This window comes from Myotis yumanensis, unplaced genomic scaffold, assembly GCF_028538775.1.
Source record: "Myotis yumanensis isolate MYYU_CA2020_CCGP unplaced genomic scaffold, mMyoYum1.0.hap1 SCAF_2, whole genome shotgun sequence".
NCBI classification, from domain to species: domain Eukaryota; kingdom Metazoa; phylum Chordata; class Mammalia; order Chiroptera; family Vespertilionidae; genus Myotis; species Myotis yumanensis.
Window position 1 is genome coordinate 152,098,827 of NW_027223753.1, and position 27,346 is coordinate 152,126,172.

A 27,346-nucleotide genomic window follows, 5' to 3' on the forward strand; every position below is an offset into this window, starting at 1 on the left:
CCAAAGCCGCAAGGTACCCAGACCCCAGAGTTCCTAGGGCCCCTTCACCAGGGCAACGCTGGCTCCAGGGCGGTCAAGGCAGGGGCGGGCCAGGTAAGGATGCTCTGGGTGGAAGAGGGAGGAAGCACGGGCGGGGACGCGGCTGGCCTGGGAGCCGGTCCCGGCGCCCCGTAACTCCCGATTGGGATGGATCACCTTGGGACTCAGCTTCCTTGTTAATTGTTTCCAGCGACTCAGCCCCGTCCTCTTCCTTGAGGAGGACCCTTCCTGGGGCGCCAGCAGCATTTTCCAGGTTCAGGCCGGGAGCTGGCCGAAGCAGAAACACCCACTCCTCTGCCCACTCCGCTACCGCAGCTCCCTGGGAATTGTAGTTCCCCCGCCCGCAAGGAAGGCAGGTGCGGGGCGCCGGCGAACCACCACTCCCAGGAGGCTTTGCGCAGGCGGAGCGCGTTAGCTCGGTTACCCGTGGCAACGGCAGCCGTCCAAGGTCCGGGCTTTCCGCTCGAGTTAGCGAGGAGATTACTTTTGCCTTTTCCTGGCGCCCGGTGATGACGCAATGCTCCCTGATTGGCTCTGCATCCGAGGCGGTGATTCTGCAAGCGGGACACGTGGAAGCGAGCTGTGGGGAGGCTGAGGGGTCTCCAGGCAAGAACAGTTGGGAGGTTTGCAGGTGAGTGCCCCCTCTCCCTGAGGGTGTGGGGACTACTACGGGTGATGAGTCGCGTCGCGCCCGGACACTTCCTGGTTGTGTTGCACTAACTGTTGAACTCCCCACCACGAATCCCCTTGCCTTCTCTGGGTCTCTCCTGGTGGCTTCCGTGTCCAGGTTCTCCCAAACCGTGCGAGCTTTCACCGCATCTCTGAGTAAAAGGGACCTGCTTTCAACTGGCCTCTGCTGAAGGGTCAAGTTGTCAGCCGAAAGCTTCCCCCGGGCCGCCCAGGGTGCTGGAGCGGGTGGGAGGATCCCGCATCGCTGAGCCCAGCGCTCCGCGAGGCCTGGAGGTGGCTCCTGCAGTGGCGGTAAATCCGTCCTTATGGACCGAGCATGGATGTTTGCGTGGACAGTCCATTCTGGAGCGCAGCGGTGCATTAGGCAGGGTAGATGTTTAGAGCGGGAGCTTAGGACCAGCTACTTCGTGGCTGCATGACCTCAAGCGACTTGCTTAATAACTCTCGGGCCCCTCGGCAAAATGGGGGCGATAGTACTGAAATCACTGGAGTCTGGTAAGATGGAAAGTCAGTGTATATGTATAGAACCCTTCCAGGAAACGTAAACTAAACTAGGCTTAAGATTGGTGAAAACGAGATCAGGGAAGCCCTGCCCTCAGAACTTTGCAGTGGTCTTGGGACCCGCTCCGTCTTCAGGGTCCGTCAGAATGGCGATGGTTGATTAAATTGTGATACATACGCCCTGGCTGGGTAGCTCAGGCGGGTAGTTACCAGTAAGTTCGTTAGAAGGTGGACCTGATACCCAAGGTTGCCGGTTCGATCCAGATCAGGGCACATACAAGAATCAACCAATGAATGTCTAAATAAGTGGGACAAATAAATGGAGCAAAATGGAATAGACGACTTTAAAATTATGTCTTAACATTGGAGTACACATTGGAGTAACATAAGTAAACATTGCATATGTTCATGGACAAGATTCACGACTTCTAATGGGCTCCCAGCCTATAAGAGTACAACCTCCACAGTCAGACTTCTATGATTTAAGTCCTGGCTCTGACACTTCCCAAATGGTGACTTCATTAGCCTCGGTTTACTCATATGTAAAATGATCAGTATTTCCCAAGCAGTGTGACTTTTCTCTACACATTGCAAGGCTGAGAGTGAGCCTTGGCTGCATAGCATTCTTTCTATGATTAGTCTTCACTTTCGTCCTTCCATTTGTTTGGATTTTATCAGGTCAGACAAAAATTCAGTAACTGAATTTAAATGGGGTTGATGTCATCAGATTGCTCAGGGACTTTTTCCCATTCCCCTGGATATATAAAAAAATCTCAGGCTGGAAGTAGTCGTAAACATGCTATAATTAATTTTTTTGTAGGTTATATTTGCAAAATGTTCAGCCTTTAAATGTCATGAAACTTTCTTCTGAATTTAATGATCTTTTCTTATCAGGACCTGGAGAATCCCTCAGGATGAAGCTGAGTCTCACCAAGGTAGTTAATGGCTGTCGCCTAGGAAAAATAAAAAACCTGGGCAAAACAGGGGACCGCACAATGGACATTCCAGGCTGCCTTCTATACACCAAGACTGGCTCTGCCCCACACCTGACCCATCACACACTGCATAGTATCCACGGGGTTCCTGCCATGGCTCAGCTTACACTGTCATCACTGTAAGTAGTGGACTCAACCATTCCAGGTTTCAACTTGGGCAGCAGCTTATTACCTTAACAAGGTACAGCAAAGCAAAAGACTTTCTTGCTTATATGTGTAAAATTTGTAGATTTTTTTAGAATGAAATCAGAAGAAATATATCAAATGTTATACATCATCTGGCCCTAATCTGGAAGGCACGGGTCAGACCTTCATATTAAAGCTGCTTCACTTTTCCTCTGAACCTAAGGTTCCTCATTGCCACTGCTCCCAAGGGTGACAGGGTAGGGGCTGCCTTTATGCACCAGCCTCAAAAGATTTCTCTGTCCCTGCACGTGTACTTGCATGTGCTACTTATGGAAACAGAGCTAATGGAGTTAGACCATTTTGTGTATTGTGCATATTGACCTTATCCTTAATTGAATAATCTGCTCTAGAGGAAATGACTGCAATATCCTCCTATATAATAAAAGGCTAATATGCAAATTGTTCCCTCCACCGGGAGTTCCACCAGGGGGCTGGGTGGCTGCCCCCCCCCCCCCACCGCCTGTGGCACCTCCCCCTCCCCCCCCACCTGCTGGACCCACCCCTGCACGAATTTGTGCACTGGGCCTCTAGTTGTGTTAATAATAAACTGATTTGGAAGGAGACAGGGAAGAAGAAATCGAGATATTCTGGAGCAGTTGAACTTTGCCAGTTTCTCTTCTCACAGAACCGCTTGCAGATTGAAAACCTTTACTCTGGCTAATGCATCTAGCCTAGTGAGTTGGGACTCTTGAGTAATGGTGTATTTGTTGTTCAAGACTACATTTACTGTCACGTAGCATGTTTGGGTGAGAAGAGGACTTCAGTTGTTGTATCGAGTGTCTGTGGAATGATTCATTATCATGTATTTTTCTGTTTTACTTACAGTGCAGAATATCACGAAGTCTTGACAGAATATAAGGAAGGAGTTGGAAAGTTTATAGGTAAAATTAATTAAGTTATTCATGTGTGCCTTATGATGTGTTAATTTGGAGTTTGGAGGTGCTGTTTATTCTTTGATCTTTCATTCATACATTTGCTGGTTCATTAATTTAGTAAGCATTTATTGAGCATCTGAGAACCAGACATTGGGAATTCAAAGATGAATTGGGAACAGTTATTGCCCTCATGGAACCCAGAACCTAGTTGGGATGAAAATAAACAGGTAATTCCTGTAGAGTGGTGACTACATTTGCAGGATTAGGGATATGTACATGTATCATGAGAGCCAGAGGGAGAAGCACATAACCTGCTGTAGGGTACATGTGGAAGGAGGTCAGAGTAAAGAAAGAATTTTTGAGAGAGAAGTTGAGGGGCTCCTTAGCTGGATCAAGGAAGAGTTAGCCAGGCCAGGAGGGGGTGGTAGTAGACAGGTATGGGCAGATATTCCAGGCATAGAGCAAAGACCTAGAAGTGAGACACTGCATGGAATTTCCCTAAGATACAAAGGAGTTTTGTTAGGTTTGGGCCTAAAACATAAGGCAGAGGACAAAGAGTTTATGTACTGCTACCTTCTGATATGTTAATGTTTTCTTTTGGTCCAGAACTAGGATTTTAAATGCAGGGGTATGTGTCCATTTATTTATAGGAAAAGCTTAGCAGTGATAGCTGGAGAATAAATTCTTCTGCAGACCATTTTCTCCTGAAGCTTTTTCCAATATCTAAGGCTCACTTAAGTGAATAAAAATCCTGTTTCCATTGGTTATTCAATAGTCTGCTTGTGAGAGAAACTGCATGATGACTTGTTTGTCACAAGGCCCTATATTTCAGTAGAGGAATTTATGTAATATAGTTTTTCTTGATATGAGACCAGTTTTAATAACCAGCTTTAAAGTATAAAAGACTAAAATTAAGTGAAAATAGCTAATATAAGCTTTCTACAGATAATTGTAGCAGTTGAGATTGTGGAAAATGAAGTGAAGAACAGATTTTTTTTAAATTTGCTTTATTTTGGGGGTCTTTTTTCATTGAAATTCTTTTTTTTTTTTCTTATGAAAATGCAGGGTAGCATATGAAATTTAAGCACATATGGTTTGCTAAACTTTTTTTGGATTTTTTTTAAAAACAACTTTTTTTGACTAAGGAACCTAAGAAACTATCATCTTGAGTCAGTGAAACTTACTGAAAATGAGATTCATTTGCACTATCCTACAGCTTTTAATTCTATCTCTAGGGACTCATGATGTGGGATGGCTTTATCATTAATGAGATTATCTTTTGATTAGATCATTTCATCTTTCCAGGAGCTAGTTCCCCTTGCATAGTAACTACAATGAACATAATTGATACTAAATTTGTCTTCAAAGCAAATCGAGTAGGGTCAACGTGTCATTAAACACTTCCATTGTATCTCATCCTTAAGGTATACCTTCCCTTTGTAGCAATGCACTGTGTCATTAGAAATGAACCTTTGCAGTTAATTTGTTTAGATTAGCGGGTTTCAAAGTATTTTTCATTCATGTTGACAGGCCTCCTGTATTTCTAAGTGCATATATGAGCCATTTACTGGGCTCAGTGTTGCTTTATCTAGCAGTATATATCATGAAGCTGTTCTGGTATAACACAGTGTAATTGTTGATATAAGTGCTTCCAAGGGTTCTTGTTTATGTTTATACAGGCATGCCAGAATCGCTCTTGTACTGCTCCCTGCACGATCCAGTCAGCCCCTGCCCAGCTGGTTATGTAACAAACAAGGTATGTTCTCAGACATTCCTCCAAGGCTACAACTTTGTCCCAGGAAATCAGCCTCCTGTATCCCTCTGCCTGGGATGTTGGCCCATTCCTGACCGCTTTTTGCCTTCTCTTTATTTTTATGAATATAGTAGGCTGGGTGGTTTACAGGAGTTAAAGGAGATCTGCCTGAGGATAGAGTTAAGGTAAAGAATGTATCCTCAGCTTTCTCATTGTTACAAAAATTTGGGTCTGGAAAAGGGTTAAGTACATTCCCAAAAAAGAAATTGCTATGATGGTAGAAAACAGTAGTCTTTTGATACCATGCTTTATTTGCAGTTTTAACAACCTCAGGAGGAGTGGGGAAAGTTGCTGATGGGTGTTATCACATGTCCAACTATATATAGTGGAACCTCAGTGTAATACTGCTTGTTTTTAGAACAGAATTTAAAAAAACTGGGTCCACTTTTTAGCTAGTGAAGAGGAATATCAAAAGGACTTCATTAAAAGTTTTCTCTTGAGACATGGCCCCATTGCATTGTCCTTGAGGACAGTGTTGTGGCAAGGTTTCAGTACAGTGTAGGCAGAAGGAGGTTCACAGTTGTGAGTACGTGAAACACAGTTTATTCTTGTATTATTATTACTTATTCTTATATATTTTTTTCATACGAATAACTGCAAACCTCCTTTGCCTACCCCTGTATACACTACTACTTTACAAATGCAATTCCTTTCCCTGCACCCAATTTATTGATGTCAACAATATCTATTAATCTTACTAAGATTACTATTTTAAATTACTCTTCTGCCCTAACCGGTTTGGCTCAGTGGATAGAGCGTCGGCCTGCGGACTGAAGGGTCCCAGGTTCGATTCCGGTCAAGGGCATGTACCTTGGTTGCGGGCACGTCCCCAGTGGGGAGTGTGCAGGAGGCAGCTGATCGATGTTTCTAACTCTCTGTCCCTCTCCTTTCCTCTCTGCAAAAAAAATCAATAAAATATATTTTTAAAAAATTATACTTCTGCTTTACACTTCTTTTTATTTTGTAATTTGTATTCAAAAGAAAATATTTTGATGTCAGTTATCTACCCTATTTATAAAGGAGAGAGGATTCATTTAAATATGCCAAAATAAAGACTGCGTGTCGCTTCCCCACCTGTGTCCTTGTCAATCTTTTTAGAGAAGAGAGGAGCTGTAGGAGAAGTAACCAAAGGAACATATAGAGTAGCGGTTCTCAACCTGTGGGTCGCAACCCCTTTGGGGGTCGAACAACCCTTTCACAGGGGTCGCCTAAGACCATCGAAAAACACATATATAATTACATATTGTTTTTGTGATTAATCACTATGCTTTAATTATGTTCAATTTGTTACAATGAAAACACATCCTGCACATCGGATATTTACATTACGATTCATAACAGCAAAATTACAGTTATGAAGTAGCAACGAAAATAATTTTATGGTTGGGGGTCACCACAACATGAGGAACTGTATTAAAGGATTGCGGCATTAGGAAGGTTGAGAACCACTGATACAGAGGTTCTCGTGTACTGTGGGATTTATGTCTTAGCACATAATTCTGTATGTAACTCAATTGCTTGGTAATTGCTTAATGATGTGTAAGGCCCTAAACTATGCTTTTGGGGCACAACATGAATTGGGATACTCTAGTCAAATATACAATGGTGTGCTAAGGGCTATCATTTCTATAAAAGAAGTAAGCACACATTTCTGAAAGAACGTGGGTGAGGCAATTGATCATGCTAGGGAAGTTTGGGGAACACATTAGAGCAGGTGATATTTGAACTCTGTCTTGAAGGGTACCAGGCAAAGGAGTAGGGGAAGGGTACTTCAGTCAAAAGGAGCGATGTGATTAAAGACAGAAGAATCAAAGTCTGCGGTGTATTCAGGAACAGCATGGGGAGGGTGGGGTTGGGGAGACTGGAAGACTGGGCTTCTAGGAAGGTGTAACAGAATTCTTGGGAGCAAGCTCAGACGATGGCTTGTATGGCCCTTGAAGGATTCTCTGTGAGCAACAAGGTTCTTAGAGAATTTGGAGTTTAGTATAGGAACCCTCTTTTACTCACCATGTCTAGGATGTTGAATTGCTACCATCTCTAGTTGTAAAGAAGAATTAAATTCAGAACTGCTTTAGCATTCTGTTATTTGCATTTCACTCTTGCTAATTCCCCATCGTCTTGTTCATTGGCAGTCTGTGTCTGTGTGGGGTGTTGGAGGACGAGTGGAAATGACTGCTTCCAAGTTCATGGCAATTCAGCAGGCCCTTCAGCCAGACTGGTTCCAGTGCCTCTCAGATGGAGAAGCATCTTGTGCGGAAGCAAGTTCCATAAAAAGAGCCAGGAAATCTGTTGACCGATCGCTGCTGTTCCTGGATCATTGTCTGCGGCTGCAGGAAGAGTCAGAGGTAAAGCTGTGCATCTCACTGCTCCTCTTTCTTGGAAACTCTTGCTAATTGCCATTGCATGACACTGCCTCTTCTGTTCTTCCTACTTCTCTGCTCCTTGCTTCTTGGTCTCGTGTATGCTCTCCTACTCTTTTTTTCCTGACCCGTTAATTATAATTGCTCTCTAGGATTCTGTCTAAGGTTCTCTTTACATCCCACTGTATGTGTTCTCATTAGGCAGTCTCCCCTTAGTTTTTTTTTTTTTTTTTTATTGCTGATAGTTCTAAAATACTAGGTACATCAAGATCACACTGCTTAGCTTCAGGATCGCATAACTACAGGGCTTTAGCTGGGCTCTATTACTAGAATATTCCTCATGTACATCTTAAACTCAGAGAAGAAACTCCGTATCTTTTCTCTCAAACCTCTTCTTCCTTTTGCTCTCTATCAATGCTCTGCTTCAGTTTTTGGCAGCCACCAAGTTTCTCAACACAGAAAGTTGAGTCTTTCAAGACTCCTTTCAGAATCCGATTTAATCTCCAATATTCACTCTCCTTTGATTCCATCTCCCTAAATATACCCAGAATCTGCCCCCTCACCGCCCTTATCACCATCTTAAGGCCTCATAACTTCAGATTTTCTTATGTAAATAATTATTTAGTTGTTCTTTCTGCCTCTGTTCTCCATTCCACCCAGTCCATCTTCAGCCCTGCCGTCCAGGAGATCTTCGTAAAGCACAAACATGAACCGGTTGCCCACTTTCCTAAAAGAATTTGAGGTTCTTCACTTCAGCTCTTACATGGCGTGGACGGCCTGCAGACCTGGCCTCTGCCTGTTTCTCCACCCAGTGTGGCCTACTTTCTCTGTGGCTGGCACTTTTAGTCCCTGAGGCATTTCCTGTTTCAGGGCACTGTGCCTGCATGCAGACTTCCTTCTGGTCTGCTGCTTTTTTCTTATTCTCAGCCATATTTCTCTTGCTTCCAGCTCCAGCTCATTTATTCCATTGTTTTCATTCGAGGAAGCTGCCCATGACCCTCCCAGGAAGTTCTTTTCACTCTTTGCCACTCCTTTCATTTGGATGTAGCTATATTATAGCCCCAATCATATTGTACTGCGATGATTTATGTGTTTGTCTTTATTAACTTTGACCTCCTTAAGCTCAATTTCTGTGTGTTATTTTTATATCTTCATCATGTAGCAAAATTCCTGACACCCTCTGTAAATCCTGATGGTGAATGGTTATGATGGCTGGGGAAGGAGCTATAGCTGTAAATAAGGGCTCCCGATAGCAGAGTTGGTAGTGACGTTGGAAAAGGACGCGTTCACTAGGAGGACACAGAGGAGGTAGGAGTTCAGGAGATAGTGACCTGAGGGCAGAATCAGGGTCTGATGATTTAGGTGGTCGTCCTGAGCACCGATCAGTTCCCACTGTGGCAGGTGCTTCCGTTGGAGGAACATTGTCATTTTGAGTTTACCCATAAAAATGTAATTTGACTAATACAGATAATATACACGAAATAATGAGAGGAAACTTAGTTGTCATTCAGAAAAGAACTCTCAGTATCTGCAATAGGAGTTCAGCCTGGGACACTGCTGTGGGTCTGAATTGCTAGTGTTGCTCACTAGCCATTGTTTTGAGCCAGTAATTATCCTTGTAAAATGAGTAATGTTTGATGAGTAAAAAGGACAGAGTATGACAGGACATGGTTATTAGAAAGGCCAGATGTGCCTCAAGTCTTTCTTCTATGTTCAACTCAGCCTCACCATTTCATACTATTTTTGTGTGTCGGTCAAATGCTGGGATTCCTCTCTACCCCTTATGTTTATGCTATTGTCTTGATATGATTATTAATAGTGCCTCCTATACTCTTTAATGTGTTCCATTTTATTTTTTATTTTTTTATTTTATTTTTAAAAAAATATATTTTATTGATTTTTTTACGGAGAGGAAGAGAGAAGGATAGAGAGTTAGAAACATCGATGAGAGAGAAACATCGATCAGCTGCCTTCTGCACACCCCCTACTGGGGATATGGCCGCAACCAAGGTACATGCCCTTGACCGGAATCGAACCTGGGACCCTTCAGTCCGCAGGCCGACGCTCTATCCACTGAGCCAAACTGGTCAGGGCAAATGTGTTCCATTTTAGACAATAACTATATGTGACCCTGCTTCTGATACCCATGAAAGGGAATTTCTCAGAAAGGGCTGTGTCAGTCACACAAAGGAGCAAGCCTGTGTAACTCTGCTTTGTATGTCTGCATACATGTTTTCCTTTTCCAATGATTCCTTCCCCGCTTATTCACTGGATCCTCTTATTCTGAGTGCCCTAAGTGTTGAGGCTCCCCAAGGTTCTGTTGTTGGACTTCTTTTCTTCTTTATACATTCCCTAGGCCGTAGATGGCGAGCAGGTTTCATCCCAAGGTGCTTGGAGCTGTGCCTGGTACGAGCAGGAAGAGAGTGGTCTGTTAGGCATGTCTGCCGGGGAAGCAGGAGTCGGGAGTGGCTGTCCAGTGCCAAGGGTCTACCGTTCTAGCCTGGGCACTCACATTTGTGTATCTCACATGTCCATAATCAGGCCTCTGCCGTGGCTAAATGTGTATGTTCCACTGATACCTCAAACTCAGAATACACAAAACAGGATGTTCATCTTGTCTCAGCCTCACTATTTTTAAAAAAAAATATATTTTATTGATTTTTTACAGAGAGAAAGGGAGAGGGATAGAGAGTTAGAAACATCGATGAGAGAAACATCGATCAGCTGCCTCCTGCACACCCCCTAACTGGGGATGTGCCCGCAACCAAGGTACATGCCCTTGACTGGAATCGAACCTGGGACCCTTCAGTCCGCAGGTCGATGCTCTATCCACTGAGCCAAACCTGTTAGGGCTCACTATTTTTTTAAATTTTTTTTTTTTTTTTTTAGGATTATCTGTCTGTTCTTCTCAGCATCTCCCTGGACTTCCAAAAAGGAGCCAGGAGTCATCCTAGAGTCTAGGACCTAGACTGTCCTCATCCTCTTCTTGGACAACTAATCAGTTGTTGATTGTACCACCTGATGAGGTTTCAGATCCACCCCTCTTCACCCCACTGGCACTGCCTTAGTCCAGGTCCTCTTGGACTTTTACCTGGATTATTACGTTGGCTCCTGTCCCATCCTTTAGCCATACTCTCTCTTAATTCACTCTCCACACAATATCCAAAGTGTTCTTTCTGGACGAATAGTGTGATGATGCCTCTCCTGTTTAAGAAGCAAAATTCCCTCTTCACAGCCTCCCAGGCTCCCTCCCCACCCCTCTGTTCTATCAGAAAGGCACTGTTGACTTGTGTATTTCCTTGCAAAGCTTATATTTACAGTTACATACACATAATTATTACATATATATGTGGTTTTTATAACATGAATACAATCATATGTTCAGAAATTTCCTTGTTCCTTGCTTAACAATATCTTGAAACTCTTTCCTCGTGAATATATTTGTTGTAGAAATTTGTAGAAGTGAAATTTTAGGATATAAAGATGAAACCACAGACATTGTGATACGTGTTGTGTACATGCCCTCCCATGAGGCTGGACTAATTTTTATTTTCTAGTTATCTGGGTATGTAAGTACATTTTTCACTTTCACTTTCACTGTGTTGTTATCTTTGAGCTTTTTTGTCAGTGTGATGGGCAAAAATGGTATCTAATTGTTTCCAATTTGCATTTCCTCACTGTGTGAGGTTTAGTAAGCTCTCCATATGTGAACAGGGCATTTACATTTCTTTTTCGGAAGTTCATATTTACATATCTGTCTAGATTTCAATAGGGTTGTCATTTCCTTAGAGGATTTTTGGAGCTTTTTCTGTGGTGTAGATGTTTACCTATTCCTCCAAAGAGTAAGTTTTCCTTTGCCCTTGTTGATAGTATATTTTACTAGAGAAGGTTTAATGTTTTTGTACTGAAATATGTCAGCCTTTTACTGTAAGCCTTAGGTTGCTTAGGAAGGCCTTTCTTAGACCAAGATTAAAAAGTATTTAATATATTCTTCTAATACTTGCATAACTATATTTTTTAATGTTTACTTTTACTTTTAAGGATGGTGTGCAGTAGGATTTTTTTTGTTTTGTTTTTGTTTTCCAAATGTATAGTCCATTGTCCCAACCAAATAGTTTAGAAGTTCCTAAAGTTGACTCTAATTAATAATGACGTGGCGGGGACCTCAAGCAGGCCTGGATAGTCATTTAAACAAATTGAAACTATCCCTTTGTCTTTTTCCTCTTGTACCTGCTCAGCATGCATTTAATTTAGTCTAAGCTAAAGCATGGCTGCGTTTGCCGATTGCTTCAGTTTCTCCACACAGTCTTTTCATACTTGGGTGGCTTTCAAATTGTGCTCTTCGGAGCAGAGACAGCACCATTCCCTGCGTGCTTCCCACTGAGATCTTGTCTGTCCATTGGGCTTCTTTGTAAGGTTCATTTAGATTTTAGACAAAGGTCTCCACTCCTGGAAACGGTTAAAATTGTTCAGTCCTTTTTTACTTTAGGTCCTTCAGAAAAGTACGATCATTGGAGTGATTGAAGGTGGAGATGTGATGGAGGAGAGGCTGAGGTCAGCACGAGAGACAGCCAAGCGGCCTGTAGGTGGCTTCCTTCTGGATGGCTTTCAAGGGAACCCGACAACTCTGGACGCTAGACTGGACTTGCTGTCGTCAGTTACCGCGGAGCTGCCGGAAGACAAACCGAGGCTAGTGCTGAGTGAGGATGCTGGCTGAGCTTCATGGGCGGCAGAACAGGAGTGCTGGGGGTTGAGTATTGTGCAGTCTATACATGGGCATGTCTTTCGATGTTTTTAAAAAATATATATATTTTATTGATTATACAGAGAGGGGAAGGGAGAGGGTAGAGAGTTAGAAACATCGATCAGCTGCCTCCTGCACACTCCCTACTGGGGATGTGCCCGCAACCAAGGTACGTGCCCTTGACCGGAATAGAACCTGGGACCCTTCAGTCCGCAGGCCAATGCTGCCAGTTAGGGCTCTTTCAATGTTTTGATGATGTCCTTTCTGGGCTGAGTCTGCTGAGGCTGACCACAGGGGGAATTTGCATCGAGGCTGTCCTGTGGTTGGTTCAGGATGTAGACCAGAGGACAGTTGCCATATGAATGAATTTATTTGATGCTCATTCTAAGTGAGGACAAGTGTCATACTGTTTCTCCTCATTCTTGTGCTAAATGCAAGCACTGTTCCTATGCATTAGAACATGGTTTCCAGGGACAGGTATAAGCTGTGGGGACTCTGGCCTTCCTCAGGGAGAGCTGAGGATGAATCTGTGCTGCCTAGCAGAATGAAGATGGGCACTAATAAGAACTTCATAGATTTGAGGCAGTGGTATCATATTTTGAAATTGAGGGGGCCGGCAACACTATGGTTCTTTCGATAAATCCCAGGTTTTACTGTGTGCTGGTGAGAAGGGATGATCTACATGATTCAAAGCTAAAAGTCCCAAGTTTCTGAGTGCAGCTGATGTCTTATTAGACTACCCCCAATTTTGTGTTTTTAAAGAATAGTCTTTTTCCCACTTGGTGTGAATATTTATGCTCTTTCCTACAGATATCATAAGAGGTCTGATTATGACGTGCTGCTTTATACCCCTCGGGCTAGTATCTAACATGCAATTTTACTACTTTTTAAAAACAGTTATAACTTTCAGTAAAGTGTGTGAATCTTATGTAGAGCTTGATGACTTTTTACACACACACACTTGTGTAAACACCAGCCAGAATGATATCTTTTCATCACCCCAGGCAGCATTTGCCCTGATTTTAACCGCATTGTCTGTATTCATTGCTCCCCCTCCTAGTCCATTCCGGTACAGACTACAATTTAGCGTTAGTATTTCTAGTCTTTTTCTGGACTTCTCTGAGTTAAGTGCTCACAGATGTCTGTTACTGGATTTGAAAGCTGGGATTGTTTTTCTTTCTATAAGTGTGTAGAAACTCCAGCTTCAGTTGGAGAGGATGTCTAAGACATTACGTTACTTGAGGGAAACTGTAGTCAGAAAAAACAGAGTATATTTAAGGGTTCTGGTTGTTTAATATTACATAAGCCTTTTTTGGACTTCTTTTAGAAATCAGAGAGTCTGTAAGCTTTTCTCTGCCAGTTCATAAAAGGAACTATGGGTAGAAAAACAAACATAAAAAACAGCAGCCAACCAGCCCTGATCTAGCATCTTCCGGTGTTGTTTTAGTGGTAAAACCTTGGTTGAGTATTAATATTCTCAGAATGCCTTGCCCATACCTCTAAAATTACCACCTCATCCCTCCATGCAGACATTTTATTCATGGTGAAAATATAAAGAAGCATAAATAAGGCCAACTAGATTCCTAGATTCTATGGGCATAGTTGAAATTCTGAGAGCAAGAGTTGCTTTGTAAATGAACCTATGATAAAAATGCCTTTCTGGAACCAATTATAAAAATGAATTATAGGCAACATACAGTTAAAACATAGAAGTATTTGAGGGGGAACTAAAGCACACAGCTTTGCTCTCTTAAAAAAAATCCATGTGGATAGGTAGACTATAAAAGTTCAGTCTAAGACGAGGGAGGTTGTTCAGCACAGATGAGAGGAGGAAGAAAACTAACCTTTACACTGTGCTTTTTCAAATATCTCATTAGTTCTTCCAACAATTCTGTGAGGTATTTATTAATGCTCTTATCTGTAATAATAAAAGGGTAATATGCTAATTAGACCTGATGTCCTTCAGGACAAAACCGGGGCGGAGGGAAGCAGGTGCAGGCAGCCAGGGGAAGGAAGGCCTACTCTTGATGAATTTCGTGCATCGGACCTGTAGTTTTTAAAATGAGAAAACAAAAACTCGGAGAGGTTAAGAAACTTTCCCAAAGAACACAGCAAGTAAATTAATAGCAGAGCTCTCTAGCCCAGCTCTGTCTGCCTCCCAAGTAAAGGTTCTTTCCACCACATCTTATTATTTGCTGCCTGCCATGCTAACTATGACTGATGGTTTTCATTATTATTGTAATGCCCTCGTTGAGTCCTGGCATTGTCCTCATGTCAGTGTTCTTATTTTCACAGGCTCATCTGTGGCGTTAGCCTGCCAGATGAGGTGCTGGAGTGCATTGAAAGAGGAGTGGACTTATTTGAGAGTTTTTTCCCTTATCAAGTGACAGAGCGGGGAGGTGCCCTGACTTTCAGCTTTGATTACCAGCCGAATCCTGAGCAGACATGTAGGTCTTTTGAAGTTCATCTCAGTGTTATCCTTAACTTTCTTTGGTTTCCTATCAGTTTTGGCTTGTGATGCCAACCAGAAATAAGTGCATATTATAAAGCCAGCCTTTTATAAAACTTCATCTTTGTTTCTTATCTGTATGCTCTGGCATGTTGGTCCACACAACCCAGGTACTTAATACTATACACATAGCTCATCAATATTAGCAGGTAATTTTGGAGTTAGCAGAAGCAAAAAAAAAACCACACACAACACACACACAAAACCTCTTCTATTAACAGCCTGAAAAAGACCATTCAGAGTGAATAGTGATGAAAATCTAAGAAAAGAAAACCTTGAACTGCTTGGTAAAAGTTAATTTGTTTTTTCACAAAAGAGTTCTTGTCTGCTTTTTGCAAATCCTTTGCTATTAAAATACAGGGAGTCTCACCCCCCTGATCCTAGCGTTACTTTTGCTTTTTTGCCTTTGTGTGCACACTGAGATGTGAAAAGCTGTTTTCTGCTGCGATTATTGCTTTGAACACTGCCATTTTATTTTATTGTTTAGTTATTCAGAAGTCAAGAAAATCAGTTTCCGATTCTGCCATTTAACTGGCAGTAGTAAAGGAACCGGGATGCTGACTTTGGGCTGGGTCCCTTGAAGCACCTGCCCGGTTTTTCCCGAGAATGTTGCATGCCCAGTGTTTCCTCGGGCCTCCCTAGGTGTGCTGTCCTTTCCCGTCCTGCTGTCCTTTGAACTCGTCCTCTGTCACCGCCAACCTTAAATTTGACTGGGGCTAGAGACTTCATTTAAAGGTCCATTTTATTCCCCATAAATTATCAAAATTTCATTCAGAAGATGTTACACTTTTATAGAGCAACTTAAGCATTAATCTAATTGGAATTACTCGGAAAACAAAATAAATCAGGTTGGCCAAATTCTTATATATATAGGAAGTCAATTTTACTGTCTTTTAGACCAGAATATAATGTATGTGGGTAGGTGTACCATAAACACTTTATAAATGTTCATGACTTTATTTACAAGCTTAATTATTTCCACCAGGACATAGGTAGCTATTAGTCATTCCGTACCATGTATATGCAAAATTGAAAAAGAACCTGATATTGTTCCTCTTTGGCCAGAGAAAGCTTTTTATTTATGATTAGGAAAATTGAAATCGTTTTAACATTCTTATTAAAGTATTATTAATCACACTTGTGTGTATAGTAATTTATAGTCCTTTGCCAATTACAAAGTGAAAATTACAAAGGAATAAGTTGTCTAATGTAGACAGCAATTCCCTCGGTGAGAAGGATTTCCCAAAAGCCAGGCTTTTATGGGTTCCCATGTCACCACGCAAATTCATGGCAGCAAAGTATAGCCCTGGGCTCAGTGCTCGGGTCGCATCCTCTTTTTCCTTTAACTTGGACCAAATTACCTTCCTAGGACCATCTGCCCATTCTCCTTGGGCCAACCCTGAGATTGTTATTACTTGTTCCTAGAAATACTCATCTACTTGTCCCTGTTTAAGGCAGCTGGCTCTGTGCTTGGGAACTGGTGCTTCTCTTGTAAACCAGGAATGTTTTTTTGACTGGAATAACCATTTGTTTTTGGGTTTTTTGTTTGTTTTTTTGTTTTTATTGATTAACTTATTACATATGTATCCTTATCCCCATGTTATAGGAATGTTTTTTTCTTAAAGCAAAGAGTTCAGGGGAATAATTCAAGTCCCCATGTAATTCTGGATAATCTGAGTTCCCTGGAGGACTGGAGTCTCCATACAGAGTACACCAATTTAAAGCATATTCTACTTTCAATCTATTTGGAACATACGTAGTTATAAAACCCAATTAGTTTGCATGTGCATTCAGATATGACATAACTTCAACACACACATTTATTCACATAAACACAGTAACTAGTTTTTAAAAATCATTTCTTGACAGTAAGATTATATTATGTACTTATAACCATAATTTGTTTAGATATTGTTGAATCTCCAAATTTTGATATTATAGATAATGGGTTTGTGATCATCTTATACATATTGCTATTTTTCTTTTTAAATATATTTTTATTGCTTTCAGAGAGGAAGGGGGAGAGAGGGAGAGAGAGACAGAAACATCAATGATGAGAGGGACATTGATTGGTTACCTCCTGCATGCACCTCAACCAGGGCCAGGAATCAAGCCTGCAACCAAGGTATATACCCTTGACCGGAATTGAACCCAGGACTTTCCAGTTCGCAGGCTGAAACTCTATCCACTGAGCCAAACCGGCTAGGGCCATATTGTTATTTTTCTTATGTCATTTCCTTGAGATAGGATTCAGGAGTGGAATTACAGAGTCTAAGGGCATGAAATAGCAACTAAAATAAGATACTCCCAAAGGCCACTCTTTATCTGACTTTCATTCAAGACTTTTTGTTGGTTTCTCCTTCAGTATTACAACAAAATGGGACTCAGGAAGAAAAACAATATGTGGATCAGTCAAAGAAAATGAAAACAGCCAGTGGCAACCAAGAAATGACATCATTTGAAATTAATCTGAAGGAAAAAAAGTAAGGAATTTTTTTTTTTCTTAGTTTAGATACTGATTTCTGACTTTTAAATTTCAATCTGTTTTAAAAGTTTACATTACTGTTCCCTTTTCAGTTTATGACTTTATAAAATATTTATAGTTGGGTATTACTTAGGCCTTCTCAAATTGAGTTTCAGAAAGTCCTTTTCCTGCAGAGGAAGTTGTGTACCTTGTCTTATCAGAAAACTGAGCCTAGTTAACTATTGTTTAAGAAGAGCTGTCATAAAGGTTAGACCAAACCCATTGTTTGCTGTTTTTTACTCCTTCCAATTATTTTAAATAATGACAGAACAAAAGAGGGATTTCAAGATAAAATATAACATTTTAAAAAAAATATATTTTATTAATTTTTTACAGAGAGGAAGGAAGAGAGATAGAGAGTTAGAAACATCGATGAGAGAGAAACATCGATCAGCTGCCTCCTGCACACCTCCCACTGGGGATGTGCCCGCAACCCAGGTACATGCCCTTGACCGGAATCGAACCTGGGACCCTTCAGTCCGCAGGCCGACGCTCTATCCACTGAGCCAAACCGGTTTCGGCAAAATATAACATTTTTAAAAATTTTAAGGAACTTACTATAATAATGCCTATCTAGTAATAGTTCAGATTTGAAAGCTTATGAAAGAATATGAAAATCCTAGTTTTCATCTATTCTCTAGGGGCTTCTTGATTATAGGTGTGAAATAATGTTTACCACATTTAACGTCTTAAAAAATAGCCAAGGAGTTTCATTTCAATTTTTTAAGTGTTACGGTAATATGAATGGTTACCACTAAAGTTCTCTGTATGTTATAGATTTAGCTGGAAATGGGAGTTTTCTTATATCAGTGCTAGATTGGAAGTTACGGAGACTTGGGAGTTGGGATCCCAGCACTGCTCGTGCCTGTGTGACACTGGCCAGGTCATTTGACTGTGTTTTAATAGCTGATAAAAGGTAGCACATATCGTGCTTAGTGTGTGCTCAGCAGTGTCCAAGCCTTTTCCTATATTCACTCATTTAATCCGGGGAACAGCTCTGTAAGGTGGGCACTGTTACCATTATAGATGAGGAAACAAAAACAGAGGGAGGTTAAGTGACTTGCCCAAGTAAGCTCTGATCCAGGAATCAAACCCAGGCATTGTAGCTTCAGAGCCCTCCTCATAGCCCCCTTAGTGGTCCTCATCAGTAAAATGACAACAAAAATGCCTGTTTCCAAGGGTGGTTGATGAGATTAAAGAGATAGTATATAAAAAAGTGGTTTGTAAACTGCAAAACACTATGCAAGTGAGAGGTCAGACCGTGTCTTCTGATACTAGTTCTGGTGGCCAAAGGAGAAATGTGCATTCATCAGAACAGCGTTCCTGTTATTACAGTGTGACTGACAGTGCTCAGCCTGAGGGAGCGAACACAGGACTCTCTTTGCTGCTCCCCTGTAAGCCTCAGGCTAGAGGTTATATCCAGCTGAGGAGGACTGCCGAGTCCCTGGCTCATTGTGTTCTGCTGACTGGGGCCACAGTGCCCTCTTAAGCAGGTGCGCAGCAGTACATTTGGCAGTGATGCTATTAACCATATTCGTTACGCACCAGCAGAATAGGCAGCCTAGGTTATGGAGTTCGCATATTCCTCACTTTCTGGAATGTCATTCTAACTTCCTTTCTCAGGTACCGGGAGGACTTTGACCCATTGGTGAGAGGGTGTTCCTGTTACTGCTGTAAGAACCACACTCGTGCTTACATTCATCACCTGCTGGTGACCAATGAACTGTTGGCCGGAGTCCTGCTTATGATACACAACTTTGAACACTACTTTGGATTTTTCCACTCTATCCGGGAAGCACTGAAGAGTGACAGGCTGGCACAGCTGAAGGAGCTCATCCGCAGGCAAGCATCTTGAGTCTGACTTCACATTGAGCCAGTACCACTGTTGTTATGTGGGCAGCAGAGAACAAGAAACGATCTTAGCTTTCATCATTTATATTTGAGAATACGATCTGCTCAGATAAGGAACGTCTGTACCAAACTCTGTCCACAGGAGGCTAAAGAGCTTTTTTCTGAAGACTTAAGTGACCTGGATTGATCAGAAAGAATTGAACCATGACCTTTAATATTTCTGTGCTAACTCTTTTAGTCAGTAGAGGTTTGTTTAGTCAAAAGCGTTAGATGTGAAGAGACAGCCTTGAAGTGGCAGTGATGAGATTCTGAGGGTACACTGAGTTGCATTGGAGCTTGAAGGGAGATGATTGGTCATGAGCAGCATGGCCTTGTGGCCTCATGCCTATTGACTGGAGAAGGAATCTACTTCATTCAGGCATTTTCTTTAATTCCATGTGCTCAGGGGCCTCTTTTGGGTACTTCTGCCTTCCAAGCTGCTCCAGCAGTATAGTCAGTCAGCAGTGGCTCTTTCGATTTAACCAGGCACTCATCTTCATGGAACGTGGGGCTCACACATTGCTCCTCTGACCGATTGCTCCAATGCACACTCCTTCGTTTGGCTACATGCTCTATTTCTGACTTGTCTCTCTAGAGCTAACTGGAAGCTTCCCTAGCTGCGTCTGGTTGTGCAGATCCACTATAGTCTGCCCTTTAGGTTCAATAATAGTCTGACCACATAATAACTGTAGCCTCATCACTTGGGGAGATTCCTCCACCATATGTTCACTTGGATAGAGCTTTGGACTGGCAGTTAGAGGATTGGGGTTCAGTGCTACCCACCCACCTCTTCATGCCTGTTTCCTCCTGAATAATTGGGGACAGGCATGTGGATAGGACTAAATGAACTTCTGAGATTCCATCTAACTCTAATATTTGGGAAACAAATAGTTTTAGATCAGAGTCATAGCCTTACTTAGAGTTCTTGCTTATTGATCACCATTGGCCTGATGAAAATGCAGCGGAGCCAGGAGTCAGGCAATACTAGAGTCTAAAAAGAGGTTTGGCTGTGGATTTTGAAGTGATTGGTGAATTGGCATTAGCAGATCATGAGGCTGGAAAGAGCTTCCTGGATCATCTCTGATCCTCTGAGTTTTTTTACTCTTCCCAAAGGAGTGACATTCGTGTTGATGGTTGTGCCAAGTGATTTGTATATTTTTGTGTGCTTTTCTATATTTATGAAGTTTTCTACAAGAACATACCTACACAGCTCTGTCTGGTGTGGCTCAGTTGGTTGGGCATTGTTCCATGCACCGAAAGTTGCTGGTTCGATCCCCAATCAGGGTACATGCTTGGGTTGTGGGCTCGATCCCTGGTGTGGGGCATGCAGAAGACAGCCAATCAATGTTTTGCTCTCATCTCTCTCTCTCTCTCTCTCTCTCTCTCTCTTTTTCTCCCTCTCCCTAAAAATTAATTTAAAATATATACAGACATTTATATGCATAGTTTCTGTCAAAACAACAACAGAACCAAAAAGAGGCCTTTGTTTTTTAAAAAAATATATTTTATTGATTTTTTTACAGAGAGGAAGGGAGAGGGACAGAGAGTTAGAAACATCAATGAGAGAGAAACATCGATCAGCTGCCTCCTGCACACACCCCACTGGGGAAGTGCCTGCAACCAAGGTACATGCCCTTGACCGGAATCAAACCTGGGACCCTTGAGTCTGCAGGCTGACACTCTATTCACTGAGCCAAACCGGTTAGGGCCAGAGGCCTTTGTTTTGTGTGTAGGACTGTGAACTACATTTGTTTTATATTATTGTGCCGTATTTTGCTGTTTGTTCATTTTAGTGGGTGTTACTAAGCATTTTTAAAAAGTTATTATGTGATTACTACATTTTTATGTGTTGGATGCCCATCTCTATGGTTTACCTTTATTAGATGGGAATAATTCTGTTTTGGAATTCATAACTTTGGAATTCATGGGCATTCCTATGACCTCTCTCCATGAATGGTACGGGTACTTATGAAAGAATCTCTGTTCTCAAGGATCTGATTGTTTTGAAATATATTGGATGGGACTTGTTCATATGTTTATATTCCTTTTCAATGCCAAATCCATTGTTAGAGGACTATTAATAAATATCCCAGAATTTGTATAAAATATATGAGTTTTATGTTCAAAACACTGAAATTTTCTGCCCAATATTGTCCATTTTTCTGGGTCTTTTTCTAATTAGCATATTTGAAAAAAATGTTTCTTTAATTAAACCTATTTAAGTCAATGGCCAGTAAACATTTTGGACTAAAAATATACTGTCTTATTTCCTGTAACTAGTAGTGGATCTACTAAACAAAATATTAACTTTCCATGGTACCAGAAATAGTCTCCAATAGAAAAAGATTTTTCTACATTTATTCCATCTGTAGTCACTGTTTTAAGTGTGCTCACACTAAATGCAGAATCCAGGGAGAGTCAGGGATGCGTCTGTCTCTTTAAATTATGTAATTAGGGATCTTAAGGCCATGCTTAGCACATACTGAAAATAATAACTACAGGCTTTGGAGCATTTTTAATGTGCCAGGCACCCCAGTACATGCTTTCCATATATATCTCATTGACCTGTAGAGCAAGGCTGTGAGGTGTTGATATATTATTCCTGTTACTGAGATTCAGGAAGGTTGAGGGCCCTGCCTGAGGGCCTACCAGGAATTTCTGGAAGGTTGAGTAGTTTGCCTAAGGTCTTCCTTCCACTAGTTAGCTCCCAGGTTAGACTTTGGCTCCATCTGACTAAAACTCAACAGTTCCCATTGCACTAAGTAGCTTCTTGCTTGTGACTTGCTCCTGGGTTAAAGGACTAAGAGAAGCAAGGACTGAATAGAGGGGCCTCTGTCTTAAGGGACAGATGCTTCTGGAGCCTTGCTGGCACTTGGCCCCTCGCTCCTACTCTTGTAACGGAATAGCCGGCACTGCGATGTATAGCTACAGTACCACGCTATCACCTGTAGGTCTAAGTGCCCAACGTGAGCTGCCATTCCATGTCCCCAAATCCCTCTCACCCCCCAGTTTGGGGACTACTCCCACCCTGAACTGTGTTGAAAGGGTTTGGGTCTCTGATTGGTTCAAGTGGACTCTTGGATAATCAATAGGAGTCTGAGGTTTCCTGTATGCCTTGGGGGAGGAATATTTTATTCTCTGGGAATAAAGGGAAAAAATTCTAAAACATTTTAAAATCAAATATTAGTATAATTAGAGAATTTTAATAAAAACTTCAAACAAAGACCATCCAAAGGCCAAGATTAGAGTGTGAGAGCAACTATCTTACCCAGGATGTTTTTTTCTGTTGAGGCAGCTTGGAGCTCACTGAGACCCACAGAGTTAAATGATTACCCTGTGCCTTCCTGATTAGGAACAGGCTGCTCTCTACAGTTTGATTAGTCTCGCTCGTAGCTACGGGATTACAGCTTATTAAAACTGACAGTGCTGTGTAGGGCAGGCAGCCAGGAAGGTCAAACTCACATGCTGAGCCAGCCACCAGCAAGGCTCTGCCTTTACCTGAAGGTTTGGTATAATTGGCATTCATTTAAAAATTCTTTTCCATTTCTTTCCTTTTTTAAAAAAAAATACCTTTCAGGTCTCTTTCTCATTTTACACCTTTTATCTCCCTTATTCCTCATAAGAGTTCCTGACTTATGACCACATAATCCAAATAACAGTGGGTACAGAAGAAGAGCAAGCCCAGTGTACTAGTAAGCTATGTGAGTTCAGATCACCATACATCCTCACAGTCCACTGTCCACAACAATCCTGGTTTATGTCTGTGGTGCAAGCATAATTACTAATAGCACCCCCTTTACTCTCAAAAGTGCCCTAGTTTGGACAACAAGTTATGTGGTCACCCTAGTGTGAGTGGTAGAGGTGGCCCACCCGGAGAGAGCGCAGGTGTCCGCCCAAATCGGACAGTTGCTACCCATTCGCCAGCCGCTGCAGTGCCTCCAATGCTGTGCTGTCAGATCTCCCCAGTCTCGTGGAGAAGCCAAAAAGCTGAATTTTCAGGTGAAATCTCACCATTTTTAAGTGCTGGATCAATTTTTAAAGCCCATCAGCAGATGAGTGGATTAAAAAACTGTGGTACATCTACACAATATAATACCGTGCCGCTATAAAAAAGAAGGAACTTTTACCATTTGCAACAGCATGGATGGAACTGGAGAGCATTATGCTAAGCTAAATAAGCCAGTCGGAGAAAGATAAATATCACATGATCTCACTCATATGTAGGATATAATGATCAACATAATTTGATGAACAAGAATAGATCCAGAGACAAATGGCAGGGGAGGGGGGTGGGTTAGAGAGCAACCAAAGGACTTGTATGCATGCATATTAGCATAACCAATGGACACAGACACTGGGGCGGTGGGGGCTTGCCCTGGATGTGAATGGATGGGGGTGGGGGAGGGTATCAATTGGGGAAAAGAAGACATATGTAAAACTTTAGACAATAATAATAAAAAATATATATATATATACTGGTAGACCAACAAAACCTAGGTGTGCCTAGTTTGCAACCTTTGAGTTAGAATCTGGAGGGAAGTTATTTTTAGCAGTTTAAAATTCTCAGTGGCTCATAAAATACACAGAAAAAGCACCTCAAGTTTCTAGCTCCTGCAGCTGATCACAGGTTCCCACGTGCAGAGATTCTCATGTTCTCCCGATTTCATCGCATGATCTCCACACAACTCCCAGGACCACTCTAAAAGGCTTAAAGGGGCGGGAAGCATGATCTATCTTATGGATGGGAACTGTTAGGTCTGGGGGAGGAAGGCTAGCAGTTGCTCTGTCTTTCCTCTTAGGGAGTCTGAACAGACATATTCCCAGTTACCACTTCGGCTGTCCTACATCTTACCCTATTTTCTGCTGGCTCTGCCCTTTCAGGGGCAGTAATGATTTCCCAGTTCTCACTTCCCAGTGATCCTTCTGACTTCACAAAACCAGCTGCTACAAAGATATAAGGGCTCCCATTGCACCGTCCAGCATTAGTCCTCTTTGACACAGTGAGAGCTCAATTATGTTTGTCAAGTGAACGCAAATCCTCCGAGCAGTTGAGGCGTTAGCTGCAGACTTGAGCCTACTGAGCACTGGTTAGAAGTGACCCGCACAGCAGTACGTGGTGGGATCCTGACTGAATGTCTTGTCAGTGGTGCTTTTATTTCCTTTATGCTAGGCAAGCTCCCGATGACCTGACATTTTTGTTCTTCTTTTACTGGGTTCTCCTTCCTACCATTAGCATCTTCTAGTGCTGGCCTCAAAGCAATTTCCCCTGCCCTGACAAGAGGAACTCAGAGTGAACTTTTCTTTTGTTCTCATTCCTCACGCTCCACTTGGAGCCGGGGCTGAAGTTGCCAAGGAGTTCAAACAGCCCGTGCTTCCGCCAGTGTGAGTCAGAGGGATTAGCACGTCCGCTCTGCACACGTTCCCTAATGTTCACCTCTCTCCCTGAAGTGCTGTCCCCTGCTGTCTGCTTCTTTGTCGGGGAAACACATTTTCTCTTATTATCACCTTGTTCCCTGCCTGTTTCAGATGGCTTCAGCTCGCCTCTTAACAAAATCAAGATGTTGCTATTAATTCCATCTCTTTCTTTAACAGCTTAGCGTCACCTTCTTTTATTTAGTCCTTTCCCTCTTCCCTCCCAAACCATGTAATCATCTCTACTTCAAGTAAAAGTTTCATAACCATTTTATAACTACTTCTTTATAGTTGTTATCAATAAGGCAGGAGTGGAAGGAGATAAAGGGGAGAGAAACTAAAAGAGGGGGTTAGAGGTCCTCCAATAACTGAGAAACAGCAAGCATCTGCAAGATTCTTCTTTTATGAGGAAACTAGGCAGGATTAGCCCTCAAGACTGAACATCACGAACCCAGTGGTCTAGTGAAGTTTTCCTCCAGTTTTTGTGGATGGAATGGGAAGATGGTCTCCCCTTAGAGGCTAAGTTCTCCCCTGTGAAAGGAGACCATCTACCAAATTGTTAAAATATTACTCAGAACCATTTATGTTGGTCATAAATCCTTTCAGGAAATCCAGTTACATAATAGATAGGAGATTTTTAAACCACACCTCCAAAAAGCTAAAATATTTACCCATATTTTTCAGTGTTTAATATTCCCTACTCTTTTTGTTTGTTTGTTTAAGAATCTTATATAACATTTCCATCACAATTCCATTTATTATTCCCCATAATGCCAGCTGAAGAAAACAAACTATGTGACTATACTCAGTTCCCCACACAGTAATTCCACATCAAATGAGAAGAGACTAGAATTTCAGTATGTTCAATATTTTTTGGTATCTGATTTTGGTTAAACTCTCGAATTTCATGTTGTTTGAGTATTAAAGCCACTTCCAGTCGTGTTGAAAAGTCAGTTCAACTTTACTTTTCCATTTGAACATTCAGCTACTACCACAAATTCAACATGTCAAAAAACAAATTTAGCCCTAACCGGTTTGGCTCAGTGGATAGAGCGTCAGCCTGCGGACTCAAGGGTCCCGGGTTCGATTCCGGTCAAGGACATGTACCTTGGTTGTGGGCACATCCCCAGTGGGGGGTGTGCAGGAGGTAGCTGATCGATGTTTCTCTCTCACCGATGTTTCTAACTCTCTGTCCCTCTCCCTTCCTCTCTGTAAAAAAATCAATAAAATATATTTTTAAAAAAACAACAAATTTATTGTCTATCTTCAATCAAGCTAGTTCTCCAACGTCCTTGCCTCTGTCCATGGAACCAGTCTTCCAGTTGATCCAGCTGGAAAACTGCTTCCTTGGCTAAATAAAATTATGTATAGAAGCAATGGGGATAAGTTATTTCAAGGGAGAGATCAACAAGACTTGATGACTGGCTCAGAGGATGCAGGTAAGACATAATTCAAGGAAGAATACCACCCATCTAGCCCTTGTTCCCTTGTCCCCTCCCACTCCTTTATTCCTCCTTTAGTTCTACTGTGAGGAGGCTAAGCTGTCATGAATACTATCTCATTGGGATACTCCCTGGTAAAAACCTTCAATGGCTCCCCAATGTCATCCAGAGCAAGGCTCAACTGGCTTATGAATTTCTAGACCTGTCATAATCTGACCTTATCCAATTGCTACGGTTTTCTCACCTTTTCCCAATGGTCATATCTTAATACTACCATTCTTCAAGGTCCAGTCCAAGAACCAAATCTTCCACAAAAAGTTGGCTTTTCTAGGTACCTAGACTCAGGATTGGAAGAAGGGCTTTTATTCTGGCTTCCCTTGTTCATAAAGGCACCAACAACCAGCCCACTGGGCATTTGCTTTGCTCAGGCCTTCCGTTCTGTAAGCCTCCCCTCCCAACCATACTGTCAGCTCTTTGAAGGAAGGCTAATTCCTCAATATTCTCCTTGTCTGCCTCCCCACTTCTGCCCCAGGTTGCAACACATGTGTCCACTGAAATAATTAAAAGGGGAATATGTGGCTAGTTTTCTATAGTCTGTCTATAGTATGACCCCTGCCCCTCTGCCTTTAATACATGACTTGTCCCATTCCTCTTTTCATTACATATTGCTCAATACTTCCTGTGCTTTACAATATTACCGTCTTTACTGTTCATGGCATGAGGCCCAGAAATCAGGATTTTAAAAAGATTCCCAGGTGATTCTAATGTGCAGCCAAAGTTGAGAACCACTGTGTTAAAGGATACAAAGCAGGAAGGAGATCCAGGATTTCAACTGGGTACTGTGACTTGGAAGCCCAGGATTTATCTATTTCACTCCCTCACCTCCCCAAAATGTATGTTCCTTATACAGAGCACCTGCTCTCCTTTAAGAACTAAGGCTTGATGTAGATGGAGGCTTGTGCCAAACAAAACTTCCTCGTGTGATCACCTCTCCTGGTTGCCCTCTGGGCCACTCCCATAATTACTGTCTGATACACTAGAACTGTGAGTCATGATGACTCAGTAACTGTTTTCTTTACCCTTTTTCGTTTCAGAAATCTGTAGCTGCATTTTAATGATGATAGGGCTGAGGAGTGACCCAGAGATGGCAATTTTGTATGGTCAAAGACTCATACATTTACATATAAATGAAAAGCAAAAGGCTTCATCCAATCTGTTGAGGACCTGGGTAGAACAAGAAGGTAAAGGAAGGATGAATTTGCTGCTCTCTTGCTTGAGCTGGGACATCCATTTCACACTCCCCCACCCCATCAGTGTTTCTGGTTCTTGAGCTTTGGACTTGAAACTTACACCTTTGGCTCCTTTA

At 42.1% G+C, this 27,346-nt stretch overlaps 2 protein-coding genes across 3 annotated transcripts in view; one reads left to right on the plus strand and one right to left on the minus strand.

The window, feature by feature from the left end:
- CCDC191 (coiled-coil domain containing 191) overlaps positions 1 to 324 on the minus strand; it is an 84,267-nt gene extending 83,943 nt beyond the window's left edge. For both annotated transcript variants that reach the window (XM_070406227.1, XM_070406225.1), the window contains exon 1: positions 196 to 324. In XM_070406227.1, the coding sequence (XP_070262328.1) occupies positions 196 to 285 (90 nt within the window). In that variant the 5' untranslated portion in view covers positions 286 to 324. The remainder of the gene's footprint in view (positions 1 to 195) is intronic.
- Positions 325 to 584: 260 nt separating this feature from the next.
- QTRT2 (queuine tRNA-ribosyltransferase accessory subunit 2) lies at positions 585 to 22,108 on the plus strand. The gene is made up of 9 exons (XM_070406229.1): positions 585 to 670; positions 2,125 to 2,344; positions 3,237 to 3,292; positions 4,966 to 5,042; positions 7,232 to 7,444; positions 11,949 to 12,148; positions 14,499 to 14,650; positions 17,078 to 17,195; positions 18,860 to 22,108. The coding sequence occupies exons 2-9, from the start codon at positions 2,145 to 2,147 to the stop codon at positions 19,089 to 19,091; spliced, it is 1,248 nt and encodes a 415-aa protein (XP_070262330.1). The 5' UTR covers positions 585 to 670; positions 2,125 to 2,144; the 3' UTR covers positions 19,092 to 22,108.
- The last annotated feature ends 5,238 nt before the right edge of the window (positions 22,109 to 27,346 follow it).

Coding starts and splice junctions, on each gene's coding strand:
- QTRT2 (XM_070406229.1), top strand. CDS start 2,145: ATGAAGCTGAGTCTCACCAAGGTAGTTAATGGCTGTCGCCTAGGAAAA. Junction 3,293..4,965: donor AGGAGTTGGAAAGTTTATAG/GTAAAATTAATT, acceptor ATGTTTATACAG/GCATGCCAGAATCGCTCTTG. Junction 7,445..11,948: donor GGCTGCAGGAAGAGTCAGAG/GTAAAGCTGTGC, acceptor TTTTTACTTTAG/GTCCTTCAGAAAAGTACGAT.